Source organism: Macrotis lagotis, chromosome 2 (assembly GCF_037893015.1).
Source record: "Macrotis lagotis isolate mMagLag1 chromosome 2, bilby.v1.9.chrom.fasta, whole genome shotgun sequence".
NCBI classification, from domain to species: Eukaryota; Metazoa; Chordata; class Mammalia; order Peramelemorphia; family Peramelidae; genus Macrotis; species Macrotis lagotis.
Window position 1 is genome coordinate 289,083,156 of NC_133659.1, and position 18,982 is coordinate 289,102,137.

At 37.7% G+C, this 18,982-nt stretch overlaps 1 protein-coding gene across 4 annotated transcripts in view; it reads right to left on the bottom strand.

Moving 5' to 3' along the window:
- The window catches only part of RBMS2 (RNA binding motif single stranded interacting protein 2), a 42,797-nt gene extending 24,445 nt beyond the window's left edge, over window positions 1-18,352 (bottom strand). The window contains exons 1-4 of one of the 4 annotated variants that reach the window (XM_074226362.1): window positions 18,283-18,352; window positions 18,025-18,104; window positions 17,846-17,905; window positions 13,704-13,758 (exon numbers count right to left, since the gene is read on the bottom strand). In XM_074226362.1, coding sequence (XP_074082463.1) covers window positions 13,704-13,748 — 45 coding nt within the window. In that variant the 5' untranslated portion in view covers window positions 13,749-13,758; window positions 17,846-17,905; window positions 18,025-18,104; window positions 18,283-18,352. Of the gene's footprint in view, window positions 1-13,703; window positions 16,474-16,504; window positions 16,930-17,845; window positions 17,906-18,024; window positions 18,105-18,282 lie in introns of those variants that run through there. The other 3 variants (XM_074226364.1, XM_074226363.1, XM_074226361.1) reach the window with 3 other exon arrangements.
- Window positions 18,353-18,982: the final 630 nt, after the last annotated feature.

Here is an 18,982-nt window from a genome sequence, read left to right on the forward strand (position 1 = left end):
TAGCTTCTGCTTACCACAGCAATGTGTAAATAGGCTTTTTTTGTCCCTAAAATTCTTTTGGATCAGAATTGTTTTTTTAAGTGAATTATTTCACATTCACTTGAATCCCTGAAACTTTTAGCTAGCCAAACATTTTTCAGCATTTATGGTATACCTCCTCCACACAGATCCTTCTGACTCCTCCTCTAATTCTCCTCCCAACTTCTGCACATCTGGTCTTTCAAAACAGCTGGGGATTTTTGAGTTCTGAGTACAACTTGGGCCATTTTGTGACCTTTAACTCTGAACCTCTGAAGCTCTCTGAAGCCCACAAAGAGACTAGATCTAACTCCCCTCAAAGGAATGAGATGCACTGATGGGAGTGACAGAAGAAGCTGAGTCCATCCCTCCCCTATAGGCTGGTAAGAAAAAAAGGAATCATTCTTGAAATGGTCAATCTAGCTCTTCTAACCTACATCAAGACTGTTTTTCACGAGGAAAAGATACTGTTTTGGGAACATCAGTCTGAAACAGCAAATTGTCCTCAAGATTGTCTGCTGCTGCTTATGAAATTTCACACACACACACACACACACACACACACACACACACACACACACACACACACGACAACCCGCCCTGCTGAGAGTTTTTTTGGCTTAGCACTGGAACAGAAAGGCTCTAAAACAACTGAATGGAGCCAATAGGAAAAAGCAGCTATATACTTATTTTTCACACCCACCTACACAAGAATTCTGGGGCAGTTTCACAGAATGGGATCTAGAGGGAGGAAGGATTTGACTTCCATCTGACCTCCATGGGGTGGAAAATCAAACCCCCTTTTTCCGGTAGCAGGGACCTGCTGACTCACAGGAAACCAGAAGACAGGAAAGGATCGGCTCCTCTTACCACTGTTTAGAAAAGATTATCCTAGTAGTGATAGAAATACAATTTCTCAGCTAATCACAGATTCACTTTTCCCCTAATCTGCTTCTGATTTGATAGCCTCATGGATAACTAATGGATGACATTATAATAAGAGAGCTTTGCTACCAAGAAATGAGTCTCAGTTATTCAAATTTTATAAACATAACCTTCAACACCAGCCACATGGAGTCTTTCAATTGGCCAGTAACCACCAGATGAACACTAATTTGCTAAATGTAGATAATTTTAACAAATAGAATAATGTTTACTGAATATCGATGGCAAATCCCTTGCTTATTCATAATCTACCCTCCAGATGGCGACAGACTGGCATGTCACTAAGGCTCCCAATGGCTTTTGGTGCATGGTTCTCCAGCTCACAGACAAATTTTCAGAACACTGTGAATTTATATCTCTGTGCCTCAATTTTCTCATCTGTAAAAATAAACTAATATTAAATTAAATAATCCCCTAAGGTTCTTTCTGGGACTGGAGTCAGGAAGACTCATCTTTCTAAGTTTAAATCTGGTCTCAAACACTTACTAGCTGTGTCACCCTGGACAAGTCATTTAACCCTGTTTGCCTCAGTTTCCTCATCTGTAAAAGGAACTGAAGGAGATAATGGCAAAATACTCCAGTGTATTAGTCAAGAAAACCCCAAAGGGGGTCATGAAAAGTTGGACACTACTGAAACAATGTCCTCTACAGCTCTAAATCTATGACTCAAATGTGCAAATGGACTAGTAAACTCATCAATGTAGATATTCTAATAATGTAAAGGTATAATTCTAATAAGGCAAAACATAGACAATAGACAATCCATATCTGCCCAGCTTGAAGGATTCAATGAATGTAGCAGTATGCCTTGAGTTATTCCAACAGTGTGGGGAAGCAATATATGTAACTATTAACTCTTGTTCCTGACACCTAACTAGCCTATTCTCTACTGGATTCAGATTATTGTATGTCAGAGCACTTCAGGGTTCTCTTGAAGATATAGGGTTACTTATATTCATTCACCTCTTGCACAAAGAAACACTTTAGATACTTACCACAAGTTAGTCTGGCCTGGCATAGGCTTAAAGGGAAGCACATAAAAACATTCTATCTATGGGTCTGGAGTTTAGTATCAAACTATAACTTTTCTTAGGCTTCTAAGAAAAGGTTATTCCTTAGGTTTCTAAGGAAGCTACAGGCTTAGTATATTTTCCTGGATCCCAAATATAAATATGAACCCAAAATAATTCCAGGACAAAGAGTTTCTTTCTGCCTTAAAACTTACTACAAATACTTTTATTCACCACAACTTCCTCTTTAGCAGTAATTTGCTGCTGGACTAAGTTTTAAATGATGAATCTCATCACCTTTTAGCTAGTCTCTCTTGGAACAAGCAAATCTGGCCCAGGTCCCTCGATCCTCCTGCCTTTAAAAGCAAACAAACAAGCTCTCATAATTTCTTCTTCTTCTTTTCCTTGAATACCAAAACTATCCATATATCTGCCAGGGATAAATACCAGGTGGAATTCAAATTGGCCCTGAGGCATTTGCTGAGACTCTAAAATTCTAAACCAAGAGAATGGCAGAAGCCTTTGTCTAGCACAAACCACCACCACCTCATCTAACCCTAACCCTATTCATTGCAAGGTTGGTTCCAAATCTGTGACCAAAAGAATACAGTGGATCTCTGCATCTTCTCTCTGAAGCTGGATGAAGATCCTTCAGACTGTAAGCAAAGCTCCTTAAAGAAAAATGCAAAATTCTGGTTGTTTCATACCAAAATGCTAGGCAGAAATGAGAAACAACTATTGTCCTGTATTCTAAGTTTTCTCACTTTTAGAAAGAAAATAGTCCATCAATGAGAGAACTTGGATAGCAGCTATCAAGAGTGATCAATAAACAGTGTCTGGAAGGTAGAACACCAATTTTTAGAACTGGATGGAGTCTTAGAGATCCTATCCTTGAAACCCATTATTTTTTAAGATAATCCTTCAAGGAATAAATAGATTTGATTTCTAGACTAGTAGCTCGAGGTAAACAAACCTTTAATGCTGATTGATACCACCCTATGAATCTCCTGGGACACATACGATGCTATGAACAGGCCACCATGGCACAATGTGCAAGAACTGCCCAGGGCTGGAGGTTCTAAGCTCAAACATCCATTCACAACTGCACAAAGCTTGTTTGGGGGCACAAGTCAGTCATACTCCACTCATGCTGAAGGAAGGAAGAAATATAGTCCAGAGTGGGATTCAAACTCAAAGTTTCCTTCCTGCTTCCAAGTCTAGTTCTTTCTACTCTACAATGCTGCTTCTCAACTGATATTTCACACCCTCTCAGGAAGCACATCCAAACTCTCCTCAAAGGGGAAAACCAGACTTTAAGAGGGTTTGGGCAATATCAACAACTAAAGACAACTAGCCCATATTTGAAGGAGAAACCGAGTCTTTCCCAGCTCTTCCTCTTTCACTAGCTTTGGGTAAGTCACTTAACCTTATGTTTTTTCCTTTCTCTGTACTGTTATCTTAGTTGTTCAGTTTCCCAATCATATCTGACTCTTCGTGACCCCATAAGGGATTTTCTTGGTAAAGATACTGAAGGGGTTTGTCATTTCCTTTTCCAGTGGATTAAGGCAAACAGAGGTTAAGTGACTTGCCCAGGGTCACATGACCTCAGATCTTCTTAACTCCAGGCCTGGCACTCTGTCCAAAGAGTACCCTATGCTATATCCTTCCTCTATAAAAACAGGGATTAAAAATATTAGCAATACCTATCTCCCACTGCTGTTGTGGAGATAATAACAATAATAATAATAATAATAATAATAATAATAATACTATTTACATGGCACTTCATTATATAATTCTAGCTTCACAAAATCCTATGAAGTAAATGCTACAAATGTTATTTTCATTTTACAGCTCTAAGAAAAAAGTGAGAATCAGAGGTTAAGTGATTTGCCCAAGGCAATATGGCTAGGAAAGTATCATCACTAGGGGATTTGGGATCCTCAAATGAAGCAATGTATGAAAACTCTTTGCAAAACTTATAGCAAAATGTAACTAAGTTGGAACTATTATTATACAATTATTCTTGGATAATAATACTGTAAAGGCAGCAATTAAAATTGCACATCCAAGGTGTATACCCTTAGGGTTAAATGATGTGGCCAAACTTCTTTTCAATCTTGAATAAAACCCATATTATATATCATTGTTTTCCCTTCATAATACCAAGGCAATGGTTGGGGACTGTAGTGTCTAGCTCCAATCTGCCTCAAAAGACTTGAAGCATTTGAATACATACCTCAAGAAAGCTTGACCTATAATCTTCTCCACAAAATGAGAATTGAAACATTTGAGGCCATGGGGGGGGTCCCCAATTCCTAAACCTAAATTCTAATTCCTAGCAGGCTTGGAAATAGCAAAGTGAGGGAAGAATATTGGCTTTAGAAAAGTATTATGGAGTTTATAAGAACTCCATGCCCCAAATTATAATTGGAAAATGGGAAGGAGGAGATGCGTATATCAAAGGAAGGGTAGCCTGGCTGTCCATGTGGGCTGTTAAAATCTGTTGCAAAAAAAAAAAAAAAAACAGCCAGAGGTTTGACTCCTGGAACTGAATGTGTAAGAAAATGAATTTCCTGCTATTCCAGGATTTGTAGATCCTATGTGGGCACTTCCCCATGACCATGGGGTCCTCAATCAAACAAAGATGTAATGAATTTAATATTTAGAGAAACCATAATGTGTTAGAGGGCTAAAAATATTTTTAAAGATAAAATCCTTATTCTCTTAAGATGCATTTTATCTTATATTTTATATAAGATAAGATATGTTCTTTCTATTCATTTAATAAAAAGGCTGTTTTGGGGAACTAGGCCAATTCCTTGCCTATCTCATAGCTTTAGAATTAGAAGATCACTTTAAAACTATCAAGTCCAATTCCTTCATTGGACAGATGAGAAAACTAAAGCACAGAAAAAAATAAGTGACTTTCTCAGTCTGAAACTACTATTGAGTGTTTGAGTCAGTCTTTTTGACTCTAAGTTAAAGTTTTTATCCACCAAGTCCTATTGCTTCTTTAGACTCAGAAATTTTGGGACAGAAGGGACTTTAGAGATCATCTTTTTCAACCTCCTCATTACAGGTAAGGAAAATAAACCTCATCAAGGTTAAACAATTGGCTCAATATCCTATATTTACCTATAGGTTAAAAAAATGGCTAGGATGTGAACATAGGTCCTCTCACTCTACATCCCACTGCCCCTTAAAATGAGAAATTTATTTATTAGATGAGGGCACACCTAAAATCTGATATGGGAGAGAATTAGCACTATTAGCAATATTCCATCATAGTACACTACCTATGGAACATTGGGAAAGTGGCTTCATCTGCAGAGGCCTGGGACTCTTCACTTTTAAGGTCCCTTCTAGTTCTAGAAACTTCAAGGACCAGGGTTATCTTCACATTCAGAGGAGGAAGACTTTCCCAGAGTTCAAAAAACTTGAACAAATTAATACTACAAATGGAATATCCAGGAAATCCTAAAACTATTTAGAGACTAACAAACAGCAATAACTTTATAAAACAAAGCACAACAAAAGCTATAAGCAAGGAAAAGTCAAATGGGCTACAATTTTATTACCTCTCCCCTAATACATTAGGGACCCTAGACAAGAAACCATCAATGGACTGTGACTGTGACTAAAACCAGAGTCAATAGATATCCCCAGTAAGAACATATTAATTCCATTTCTAAAATAGATTTGAACCAGCAGCCTGAAAAGAAACCAGAAACCCCAATACATTTGAAAATATGAAAAATCTTAGTCTACTGATAATTGGAAATAAGACAACATCAAGAGAACCATTTTTTTTTTGCAATATAGTAAATGATTGCATCTTAGTATCATCAGATAATAATTTAGAAATATCAAAGGGCACAGGTTATTTAAGGCAATCTCTTCATTGAATATTCGAGGAATATGAGAATGGTTAAGAGAGGTTAAGTAAAATTTTCCAAAGTCATTCAGGTAGTAAGAGGCAGGATTTAAACCCAAATACTCACTCCATATTCATCATGTTTCATTATACAACATCTTTTCAGTTTAAACAACTTTTTAATAGAACTGATCTAGTGTATTCTTCATTTTCAAAGGTGTCAATACCATCTTTTTAAAGGTTATGATCAATATTGGAGAGGATGTAGGAAGATTGGGATACTAATGCACTTTGGGAGGAACTGTGAGCGGATCCAATCCTTCTGGGGAGCAATTTAGACTAGATCTCTATCCTAAAGAGATCATAAAAATGGAGAAGAGAACCATGCTCAATATAGTAGCTCTCTTTGTAGTGACAAAGAATTGGAAATTGATACCCAACAAATGTGGAATGGCTGAACAAGTTATGGTATATGAATTAACATCATGAGTACTATTGTCCTGTAAGAAATTATGAACAATGGGACTTTAGAAAAACATGAAAGCCTGAGTGAACTTATTCTGAGTGAAGTGAGTAGAACCATGGGAACATTGTACATATTGATAGTAACTTTGTAGGATGATCAACTATGATGGATAGAGCTCCTCTTAGCAGTTCAGAGATTGAGGACTATCCTAATAGACCTGTTATAGAAAATGCCATCCACATTCAGAGAAAAAAAAATTATGGAATCTGTAGAGCAAAAATCCACTTTTTAAAACTTATTTTGTTTTTTCTTTCTTTCTCATGTTTTTTTCCCCCTTTGTTCTTTTTTTTTGGGGGGGGTTGGTTGCAAGGTAATGGGGTTAAGTGACTTGCCCAAGGTCACACAGCTAGGTAATTATATTAAGTGACTGAGGTCAAATTTGAAGTCCAGTTGTCCTGACTCCAGGGCCAGTGCTCTATCCACTGCACCACCTAGCTGCCCCTCCCCTTTATTTCTAATTTATTTTTCACAACATGACTAATATGGAAATATGGTAAACATGATTGTACATGTACAACTTTTTTGCCATGGGGAAAGGGAAGGCAGTAAGAAAAATGTGGAACTTACAAACTTACAAATATTGAAAATTATGTTTGTATGTAACTGGAAATAAAAATAAAGAATTAAAAAAACAGGTGGGACTCAGAAACATTCTTAATATAAATTATTTAACATTAATGTAATCATGTTTCTCAAGATAAATCAATTCTTTTTCTGCTAGGTTACCATTGTTGGTCAAATGGGGCAAGTGGGGGAGAAGCAAAGATGCTCTGTTTATTTCAACAATAGGTACGAATTCTGATATATTTTATTTGACATACAGATTGTTTATAAGAAATTTTGCAGAATTATAAAACTGGAATGCAAAGGCTCTGAAATTACAAAATGTGAATTCAAATCTTGCCCCTGAAAAATATTAGCTATATCTATCTTTGACCATGTCACAACTTCAACAGGCCTCTGTTTTTTTCATCTGCCTACTTAATTCTAGATAGGATGACTCTATCCAGGTACTCTAATGTCATAGTTGGTCTTTCGACTACTGTATTACTCTGCTAATTCATACTGAGCTTGGGATCCACTAAACCTCCTACATTTGTATCCTACAGAACCACTGCACTTAAAGCAGTCCCTTCCTATCTACTTCTTTCTCTGGGCTTTTTATCCTTTCCTCCCTCTTCCTATACACTATGATACAGTTGTACTGGCCTACCTGCTCATCCTGGAAGACCCCATTTCCTGTGTTTGTGCCTAAAAAAACTACTATTCCTCCTTAGTGCCATCTCTTAGAATACTTGATTCCCTTCAAAACTCAGTTCAAATGGCACTTTCTGCAGTAGGATTTTCCTGATCCTCTCAGGCAATAGTACCCTTCTAAGATAACTTTCCTTTTCTCTGGATACATCTTGACTTTATCTGATTATTTGTATGTTGTCTCCCATACTAGAAGGTGAATTTCTTGAGGGCAGGGATTATTTTTGTCTTTTTGACTCCTCATCTTAGCACAACACCAAGCACAAAATAATAAATGCTTATTGACTGAATGAATGGAGCCTCTCTCAGCTTGATTTTTTGAAGGACTTTGCTTTTATTCCTATTAAATCTTATCTTACAAGATTTAACTGATAGATACAACCTGTCAAGATATTTTACTGTCATCTAAGTGTGTTTTTCCAAAGAATAATTGTAAATGCACTGGGGAGCTAATATTTAAAAGAATCCTGAGATTATTTTATAAAAGGAAAAGTCCTTTGGTAATAATCACCTTCAAATTTATCAATCTTATTTTTTTGCCTTTCTTTGTATTTCCTATTTTTAACAAAGTTCCTGGAAAATAGCAGACACTAAATAAATGCTTTTTGATTTCACTTGACATAATCCTCCCCTTAACTGCCTTCAAAGAATTAAAAAATGAGTATCATAAGGGCAATAAAGACATGCTAACTATGAACAAGTTCCAATATGAGGAACTATAAAGATGAAAAGGAATAAAAGACATGATATCAAGGGATTGGATGATTGGAAGAATGACAGGTATACTCTGTTAGTATCTCAATGTCTAGAAAAAATGAGCAACATCCATTGTGGTGAACTTAGGGAAGAACATAAACAAGTATTGTACAGAATATGCAGACAGGCATGGATTGAAATCTCCATTGTTGGAAGCACTTTCTAAATCAATGATATCACAGAAGCCTTTGAATATTTGGGTATTCCTTCCCTAAAAACCTATTGAACATATAGTTGTACCAAGCTCTTCCAAATCTTAATAAACTGGAAAGGACCAGCTATTATCTGTATGTCTGTAATCCAAACACAAATTTAGCTAAGTTTAGAGAAGCAAATCACAAAAAGTTTAGCCACCAGGCAACAATTTTTTGGGAGGGTCACAAAGATCAGGTTGGTAGGACATAGAAATAGTACTGGAGAACTATTCCCCATTAGACAAATAGTCAAAGAACATGAAGAGAAAATTTTCAAAGAAATCCATGCTAACAAGCGCCATATGAAAAATAAGTTCCAAATCATAAATAATTTTAGAAATTTGAATTATTACAACTTTCTGTCTCCATCTCACACCCATCATATTGGAAAAAATAACAAAGAAAATAACAATTATTGGGGGGGGGGCACAGGAAAACTGGCACATTAACATAGAGTTAATGGAACTGTGAATTAATTGGTCCAGCCATCTTGAAAGCAATTTGGAACTATACTCCAAAGTTGCTAAAATGTGTTTTTTTTCACCCAATAATATTGCTATTAGGCCTATATCCCAAAGAGATCAAAGAAAGGAAAAAAAGGGTCCATATGTGCAAAAATGTTTGTGTCAGCTCTTTCTGTAGTGGTAAAAAACTAGAAGTAAAGGACGTGCCCACCGATTGGAAAACAACTGAACAAACTATGGTATGTGAATGTATTATTGCATTGTAAGAAATGACAATAATAATTACTTCGGATAAACTCCAAGAAGGCTTTTGTGGACGAATGTAGAGTGAATTGAACAGAACCGGGAAAACAAACTATATGGCAACAGAAACATTGTAAAGAAAAACAACTTTGAAACACTTAAAAACTCTAATCAGTGCAATGATGAACCACAATTCCAAAGAACAAGAATGAAATACAATTTGTACCTTCTAACAGAAGGTCAATGAGCTCAAGATGTAGAATGAGGCATAAATTTTCAGATATGACTAAAATGGGTTCTTGGTTGCTTAACAATTTATCTGATAAAAATATTTTATTTATTTATTTTAATATGATAGGTATTTGGAGGGACAGAACTAGTGATGGAGGTCACCAACACATAAGAAAAGGGAAAGTAGGAGGGCCACTAATACATTTTTAAATTTCACAGAAGGCAATTAAATGATGACCAGTAGGAAATATAGACAAGCAGGACAGATTTGAAAAAGTGGTGAATTTATTATATTTTAAAAAAGAAAAACTATTCATAAAACCAATTTGCTGCTTCTTTTTCTACACACACACACACACACACACACACACACACACACACACACATAAACACACAGGCACGCATGCAAAAAAAAGTGTTGAATTTGAAATTGGAGGCCCTTAGTTCAAATCCTGGCTAGTCCATCTATGCTGTGATCTTGGGCAAGTCACTTAATTACTCTCTATTGGATTTTCTCATCCATAAAAAGAAAGGGGTGAATTCTTTGATGATGAAGGTCCTTTCTAGTTCTAAATCTGTGCTGTCTAATACACAGAGGAGTTGCATTTTATTTTATTTTATTTTTAGATTTTAAGGTAATGGGGTTAAGTGACTTGCCCAAGGCCACACGGCTAGGTAATTATTAAGTGTCTAAGGCTGGATTTGAACTCAGGTACTCCTATCTCCAAGGCCAGTGCGTCACCTAGCCACCACCCTGCATTTTATTTTAATAGAAGAATTAATAACAATTCATTTATAGAATACTGAAATTACAAATTCCTTTCCTTATAATTCTATGATGGAGGGTCCAATGAAATGCTCCTATAACAAAGCAATCTACCTCAGTACTACAATAGCAATAAAATCCACTATCCCTCAAATGAAAGGCTCAATAGTCTCAATTCACTAGTCCAACATCCTTCTGTTTTTCAAGGCTTCTTCAACTAAGATCACATGTCCATGGGTGAGGTAGGTGGTAGTGTTGTCTGTCCTTCATCTTTAAAGAAGACCAATGACATCACTGATAACATCTGTTCTTGTGAATGCATTGGATTTAAGTGAAGCAGTGTTTCATAAATTTATCTCTCTTACTGAGTTATCAAAGTCAAGACAACTCGTGATGACTGGGGATACAGTAGATGACCTTGACTTCTTCCAGCTCCTCAGTGACTGCTTCAGCCACCTTCATGGCCATTGGAACAAATTGTTCTATGTGCTTGGGGTTGACATTCCTCTAACCCAGTAACAGGTTTAAGGTCTGTCGGTTACCATCAACTTAAGAGCTACATGTGAGAGTTGGGTCAGTCAGGTGGACACCAAAAGTGGATGAGCAGCCCTGCAAAGGGCTTAGAAAGCCCTGACACCAGAGGTGTTAGTCCTCCTGAACACCTCCAGCATGGATTCAGGAAGACTCAGCTTCATGAGTTCAAATCTAGTCTCAGTCACTTGCCAGCTATGTGACCCTGGGCAAGTCACTTAGTCCTGTTTCTTTCACTTTCTCAACTGTAAACTGAACTGAAGAAGGAAATGGTGAGCACCCCAGAAAACCTCAAAATGGTGTCATGAAGGGTCAGAAACAACGGTAGGAGATTGGGTGAACAGCCTCTAAGGTCCTTTCTAGCTCTCCAGCTAAGATCCCATGATCACCTCATTCTTTCAATGCCCTGCACAACTCTCTAAAGGCTATTAATTGCAGAAATGTTGTGGATTTGCCTTCACAGGTTCAGACTCCAAAAATATCCCAGACAAAAAAAACAAACAAAACCCTCTTCTTGTTAGGAATCAGAACCACAAAGTTTTGCTTAACCCTAAATTGTTTTCAAATTGTTCCAAATGGACTAGTTCTGTACCCCCCAGGCTGACTCCTTGATAGAGGAGCCATACTTGTTCAGTCCATCAACAAGCCTTTACTGAAGACCTGAGCTGGGACTAGGCTACATGATAAGGATACAAACATAAAGAATGAAACAATGTCTACCTTAGAGGAACTTATGTTCTAAGTAGATACAAAATAAAGACAAAATAAATAACTGTAAGGTAGTAACATAGAAGGTGGTAGCATAATCATGGGCACATGCTGAATGTTCAGTAAAACTGTATTAATCACTAGCTTCAGGGTGGCTAGGTGGCACAGTGGATAGAGCACGGGCCCTGGAGTCAGGAGTACCTGAGTTCAAATCTGGCCTCAGACACTTAATAATTACTTAGCTGTGTGGCCTTGGGCAAGACACTTAACCCCATTTACTTTGCAAAAAACTAAAAAAAAAAAATTAATCCCTAGCTTCTTAGATTGCAAGGTCAAAAACAGGTGTCATGTCTACATTTATCATCAGCATAAAATTAGATCACCTAATAACAACAAGATGACTTTTTCATGCAAAAATGTGAAGTCTGACCCATTCTGAATGCATAAGCTCCAGTCAGCATTATTATTACACTAATAACAAAACTGTAAAGATCTATCCAAATTCTCATCACCACCTTGTGAATTATAGTAGATATTTCCGAAATAGTTTCAGAACAAAATTTTGTGACTTGGACCCTCATAGGATCCTACAACCTTATCTTAATTATTTATTCATTTAAACATTTATTGTAGGGCAGCTAGGAGGCACAGTGGATAGAATACCAGCCCTGGAGTCAGGAGGATCTGAGTTCAAATTTGAAGTCAGACACTTAATAATTACCTAGCTATGTGACCTTGGGCAAGTCATTTAACCCCATTGCCTTACAAAAAAACCCCACCAAAACCCCAAACCATTTACTGAGCATCTATTGGGTAAAAGAAATTGTACCAATCCCTGCAGGGGAAATAAAGATAAATAAAGCATAGATTCTGCCCTTAAGAAGCTTGTAATCAAAGGGAGATAAAGAAAATATAAAAAGAACTATAATACAAGGCAGAATATGATATGAGTCAAAAGAGAAAGACAAAGAGAAATTAGGGAAGACTTCACAGAGGAAGATAAGGAGGAATAAAAATCTTAATAAATGCCTTTAGGCCTAAAAGCACTGAGCTGTTCTGAAGCAAGCATAGGATAGATTGAAAGGATGTATATTGGAGAAGTTATGTGTTTGGATTTTATTCTGTAGATAGTGGGCAACTGAAGACTTTTTTAAAATTTTTATCAAAGAGGTGAAATGATTAAAATTAGACATGAGGAATATTAATCTAACAAAACAGAATGGAAAGAAACTAGAAAAAAGAAGATCAGTAAGGAAGCTATTACAATAGTTGGGGAGAAGTAGAAGGCCTCATAGCAGTGGCAATTTAGAATAAAAATAACATTTCTAGACAACTTTCAATATATAAATTTATAGGCTAAAAAGTACTTTAAATACATGATGTCATTTTAACCTCATAACAACCCTGTGAGCTAAGTACATACTTTCATCACCATTTTTCAGATGAGGAATATACTTGAATAGATCAAATGGATCATTCATAGTCACAGCAAGTAAATGCCAGAGGAAAGGTTCAAACCCAGGTTTGTTCTGATTTAAAGGAGAAGTTTTTCTGCTGCCCTGCCTTATTAAGGTCAACTGGTTAGTTCCTAAGAAGACAGGCAAGGGATAGTATAAGGGATAGTGAGTTTGGAGATCTCACTAACTGTTAGGTTTTATGTGATGATGGCCACTAGAAGAAATGGTGTAGAAACAAAACTAGAAAAGAAAATTTCCCTGTGTTAAAAGAGAAAATATTATTCTTCTTATGCCTCTTTCCCCCTCAACCACATCCCCTTTCCAACCTCTTTTGAAAGATTTCTCTAAAACAATGAGGATCAGGACACAGCCACAAGTCATCTCCAACTTTCTTTCCCCATTCGATATTCTAACACATTAATATTAAGAAGGAAACTGAAAAGGGGATACCTGATGAAAGGCAAACCTTTTCCAGTTAAACTGAGTCAATTTTCTTTTCTCCTAAGGAAATGGTTGTTGAGGCCACAATGAGTTAAATTACAATAACACATGCCAGGGAAATGATGTCAGGGAGGGCGTGGCTAGACCCTTTACAAGTTTGAAATTCCTTTAGTCCTGAACATTTCCTCTTTCAGAATCACCTAGTCTGAAACCACTAAGGAGGCAGCTCTTAAACATTTGTGAAGAAATAGCTTTTACATCCTGGAACCCTGGTCTGCTTACCTCTGCCATTCTTTTTGAAGAAGCCATGGATAATTTGAAGGCCATTAAAACGGACCTGGGGAAATGTACCACATTAAATTATTTTGCTAAGTCCCACTTGGAAAAACCTATATTTTTTTTCCTTTGAAATGTGGGTCAGAGGCTAATTTAATTCCAAAGACAGAAAGGCTCACTACTTCATATAAAAAGAGAATCTTTTCCCCTTCACCCTCCCATAAAAATAAGATGTCAGAAAAACGAAGGAGACTATGCATTTCATTCTAGTATTTAGTATGTTTTAAACATTTGATAAATATTAAATACCATCCAAAAAAGAGACCATGACCATATATATGATGGTTTGGTGCTTGGAAGCCTTCAGATCCTATAAACAAACTTTCTGATATTTAAAATGCAAATACTTTCCTAACTTCTACAAACAGGTCTTTCTTTGCAGGTATAGTACCTGACACATAGAAAGCACTTGCTGACTTGATCTTTAATTTTAAATAATACAGAAACACTTTTCCCACAATCTCCACTAATGAATAAATAACAGTCTTTCAAGCAGAGAACAGTAGTAATTTTTGAAAATTTCTATAAAATAGAGATGACAGTAAATTATTTAGTAAAAATTCTGCTTATTTAAGGAAAGCAGAAGATTACTTACAATCATTCTGCAAGGGATTGGAATTTCATGTTTGTTTGTTTTTTCTGTTTTGATATTTTAAACATCTTGGAAGGGTCACAAGATCTTTGCAATATGTGGTCCTTGAGTATTAGTGAGTTTTTACTGGAACTGACATGTGAGGTACTGACACCATTAAAACTTGGGTATAAAAACATACAGATAAAATGAAACAAATACATCCTTAAAACATACTTTTTTTTTTCTGGGGCAATGATGACTTGCCTAAAGTCATTTGAACTCAGGTCCTCCTGACCGCAGGGCTCTGCCCACTACACCACCCAGCCTTCCCTATCCCTAACATTCATACACTTCCCACCATACACACTTGAGTAGATTAATCCCCAAACATCTGTTAATCCCTGCATAGATACAGAAACAGAGTAATAGAGGTGCAATCATTTAAGTAATATGGATAGTCACAGACCTCTACCTACAAATCGGTGTTCATACATACTGACAGTGACTTGTGTGTGCATAGTAGGTGCACATACTCTTAGATGTCATCATGATGATGGCATAGCAGAACCTCAAAGAGTTTTTGAGTTTTTGACTACTATTAAAAGTTACTGTATTTCCATTCTACAGTTACTCTCTTTCCATTCTAAACTTTTCTGGTCAATATATTTCTTGAACTTTTAGTCATGCTCTTCAAATGATAGGGATGTATTTCATAAGTTAAATCTGGTCTCCCAGGCCAACTTGGAGCACCAGGAAAGGAACACAGCTAGCTGCATATTTCTGAAAAGACTAGAAAAGGGCAAGGAAATAATTTTAAGTGAATTCAAACATAAGAGCTGCCAAATATAAGCATTAACCAATTTTAAAAATCAATTACAATAATGGTTTTTGTGTAACCTGAAACTTGAACCTCAAATGATATTGTCAATGAGTTTATATGAATTGAAAAAAGAAAGGATAGATGCAATCCCTGCTCTTTTTTCAAGACTATCTTCACTCAATCAACAAATATTTCCTAATATAAATGCACAAAAATGTCTTTTGTCAAGAAGGTAAATAGAAAATGTTACATCAACTAACTCTGATGTCTACTCAGTAATTTATTCTAGTCTGGAAATTAAGTAATGAGGCAGAAATACCTACCCCACCCATTATGGCCCAATCTTGAATGTCAAATCTATAAATTAACATATAAACTTTCAAAACTCATTTAAATTATATTTCATCAATTTCTAATTCTCTGTAAGCAATCTCTTTTTAGTCCTGGGAGGGATTCAAGGCACAAGCCTCCCTCCTCTCTCTTAAGGGAATTAAAGGCCTCCTAGCATATCCCTCTCTTTGGAGGGTAGTTTCAAAGCCCTGACCCAGAGAATATAGCATGTTCCCATTGCAGTATAGCGTCCCTTCTAGACAAACATTGTGCCCCATAGTGCCAAGCAATTGAATATAAGGACATCCGCTTGGCATGTGGGCATGCCTGCCCATGTGCCCAGGCACTGTACCTCTGACAGCACAGAGTTAAGCACAAGGTTGCCAGGGATCCCTGCTGAGCCTGGCTGTCTGCTGAGCTCACTGCCCAGGCTTCTGGGACCGGGAGAAGCTAAGAGCTCCTTGCTTTAACGGGAGCTGTGTCATCACTCCAACACCTTCCTTACAAGATAAAGTGGCTAGCTAAGTCTAAAAGACAGTGTTGAGCTCGAACTACAAGGGTCCTAATTTTACTAAATATTTTCAATCATTGGTGGCTAGGATAAAAAAGCTTGGGGGTTGGGGATAGGGGCTGAAAGGAGGCAGGGAAGAAACGGTTAAGTAAAAGGAGAGAATAACCTTCCCAATCAGTGGGGGACAGGGCCTGGGATGACAGATCATCTCAATAGGGTGCTGGCACATCAGGAAGTCAAAGTTACTTCATTCCACAAAGACACAAACTTGCAAGCCTGATTTCTAATTTCAATTTTCCACCTCCCTCTGACCTGACATCCAGAGAGAGAAGATCCCTGGAAATCTTTAAACCACATGATAAGAGGGGACAGGACGCAAGGAAAGGGGCAAACAGGAATCTCTTTCCCTTCTCAGAGCAAAACGCTAAATCCAAGGACATTGCCAGATCCCCAAAAAGGAAGCAGCTTGGTTCTGGGGGCTGGGGGGGGGGGGGGAGAAAGCTTTTCCCTACCTTCTTGTTGCTCTTGTTATAACCAAAAGTCGTAATCCCAGGCCTGGAAGGCACAGATAGCAGCATTTTGTCTTTAATGTTAGAAAGCAGGGAGGGAGAGAGAAGGGAGGGAGGGAGGGAGAGAGAGAGAGAGAGAGAGAGAGGGAGGGAGGGAGAGAAAGGAAGAGAGAGGAAGAGAGGGAGAGAGAGAAGAGGGGAGGGAGGAGGGGGAGGGGGAAGAGAGAGAGAAGGATGGGGGAGAGAGAGGAGGAGGAAAGGAAGGGGAGGAGAGAGGAGAGAAGAGGAGAGAGAAAGGGAGGAGAGGAAAGAGAGAGAGGGAGAGGGGGAGAGAGAGAGAGAGAGAGAGAGAGAGAGAGAGAGAGAGAGAGAGAGAGAGAGAGAGAGAGAGAGAGAGAGAGAGAGAGAGAGAGAGAGAGAGAGAGAGACAAGGAGAAGGGGGGGAGGAAAAGGGGGGGATGGTAGAGCTAGGGCAGCTGGTTTACGTCACCAAGGGAAGTAAACCCAGGCTGGCTAGAATACTTCCACTGGGTCCTAATGCCCAGGTATTTTTTAAGTCAGAGAGAGAGGAGGTAATTCTAGAAAGAACGGGTTATCCTAATTTCAAGGTAATTTTCCCTTTAAGATTTTCTTTAGGGACCAGATTCTTCATCTGAAAGGGAAAAGGGCAGATTGAGTATATATATTGGAAACACTCAGCTCCAAGGACTTCACTAGAGTTGCTGCTTGACTTGGACACAACTCTGGAGAACAGGTTGCCCACAGCAATTCTGAGAAAGTAAGGTGGTGGAAGACTTCTCCTTTATCTTCTATTCAAAATGACCCCAATAACTCACTAACTTCCTGTAAGAAAACAAAAATTGGGAGCATCTAGGTGGTGCAGTGAATAGAGCATCGGCCCTGGAGTCAAGTCTGGAGGACCTGAGTTCAAATTCAGCCTTAGACACTTAAAAATTGTCTAGCTATGGGACCTTGGGCAAGTCACTTAATCCCATTGCTTTGCAAAAACCAAAAAACACCCCCAAAACAAAATAAAACAGAAATTGAGAGCTCATGGTGGGGGGGCTAGGATCGAAATATGAAAAAATAAAAGACTTTACCACCCAGTTAATAACTAAATAACCTTATGCAGATATATTTTTCTGATGTTTAATATAGCTGTACTAATGCCCATCGGTGCCACTTCATACTAAACTCTGATTCTATCATGAATTGACATATCAGGCTTGCTTCTATCATAAAAACCTGGGTGTCTCTATCCAGCAGCAAAAAGTGACACTTTCTTCTATACTTCCCCTAACCCAGAGTTTTGAAATTGTAGTTGGAATAGGAATATTCACTCACCAAAGTTGGAGCCAAAATTGACTTTCATAAGTTTAAGATGTTTCTTCCAAGTGATCAGAACTGTAAAGAAAAACCACTATTTTAAAATTACAAAGTACAAAGTAAGAAGACCCCTATTAAGGTCAGCAGGATATGGAGTTTACAAGTCAAGTATCCAAGAAGGTTAAGTCAGCACTCACCTCCAGTGGCTCCCAAACCTCACAGGATTGTCCTTGTACAGAAGTAATTGATAAAAGAAAATTGTAGTTTCACTTGAAAACTAGATAGGGAAAGTGTGAGAATCACAGATTAATTCTCCAGAACCTCTTATGGATAGCCTTCCTAACTATTCTTTTGGGAGCATACCCAGTCTTTTCTTTCCCAGAGAAATGACCAAGCCCAAATTGCTTAGGGGTTGCCTGCCTTTTGCCTTGTCCATGATCTAGTTTTCTTCTCACCTTTTTGCCATGATTGTGGAATAGACAGCACTAAAGAACAGAAGAAAATATCTATATGTACCCACCCCCCCAATCTCTAACTTTCAGCTTGAAAAGGACAGGAAGTGCCTGCTCAGTTCAGGGGACACAGGAAGGGTGGGAGCAGGCTGACTGTGGGAATATCAGCTAAGATTGGAACCAGAGCAGTAATAAAGGGGACAGCAACATCTCTTAGACTCACTGCATTAAGAAAATAAACTCATTTTTTTCCTTCTTTACTTAAATAGCATTTAGTAAGAGCAAGGAGCTAGGAATAAAAATGCATGAAGATTTATTCCCCAATCATCCTAGAAACAGCCCACAGTCACAAGGGACTAATCAGAAGTTTATTTTATGCTCTCCACAAGAATTTACAGAGGTCTACCTCCTTGGGAAATGGCCTCCCCCTTTTTAACAAAGATATATTCCCCCACCCCATCCCCAATCTCATTAAAGTGATTCATTAATTTGATAAGGGACTCTTCTAATCAACTATGATTATATTTATGTGCCAGTTCAGACTTTTTTTTTGATCCATTACACAATCATGAGATATTAGAGGTGCTCTCTCAGAAACATCACCATTTAACCCCAGCCTTTTTCAGGTAACAAAGCTTTTCTCAACCCTTAAAAACTGGTGTCTTTACCACTATGGCCCTCAATAATGTGATGTAGAAACTCC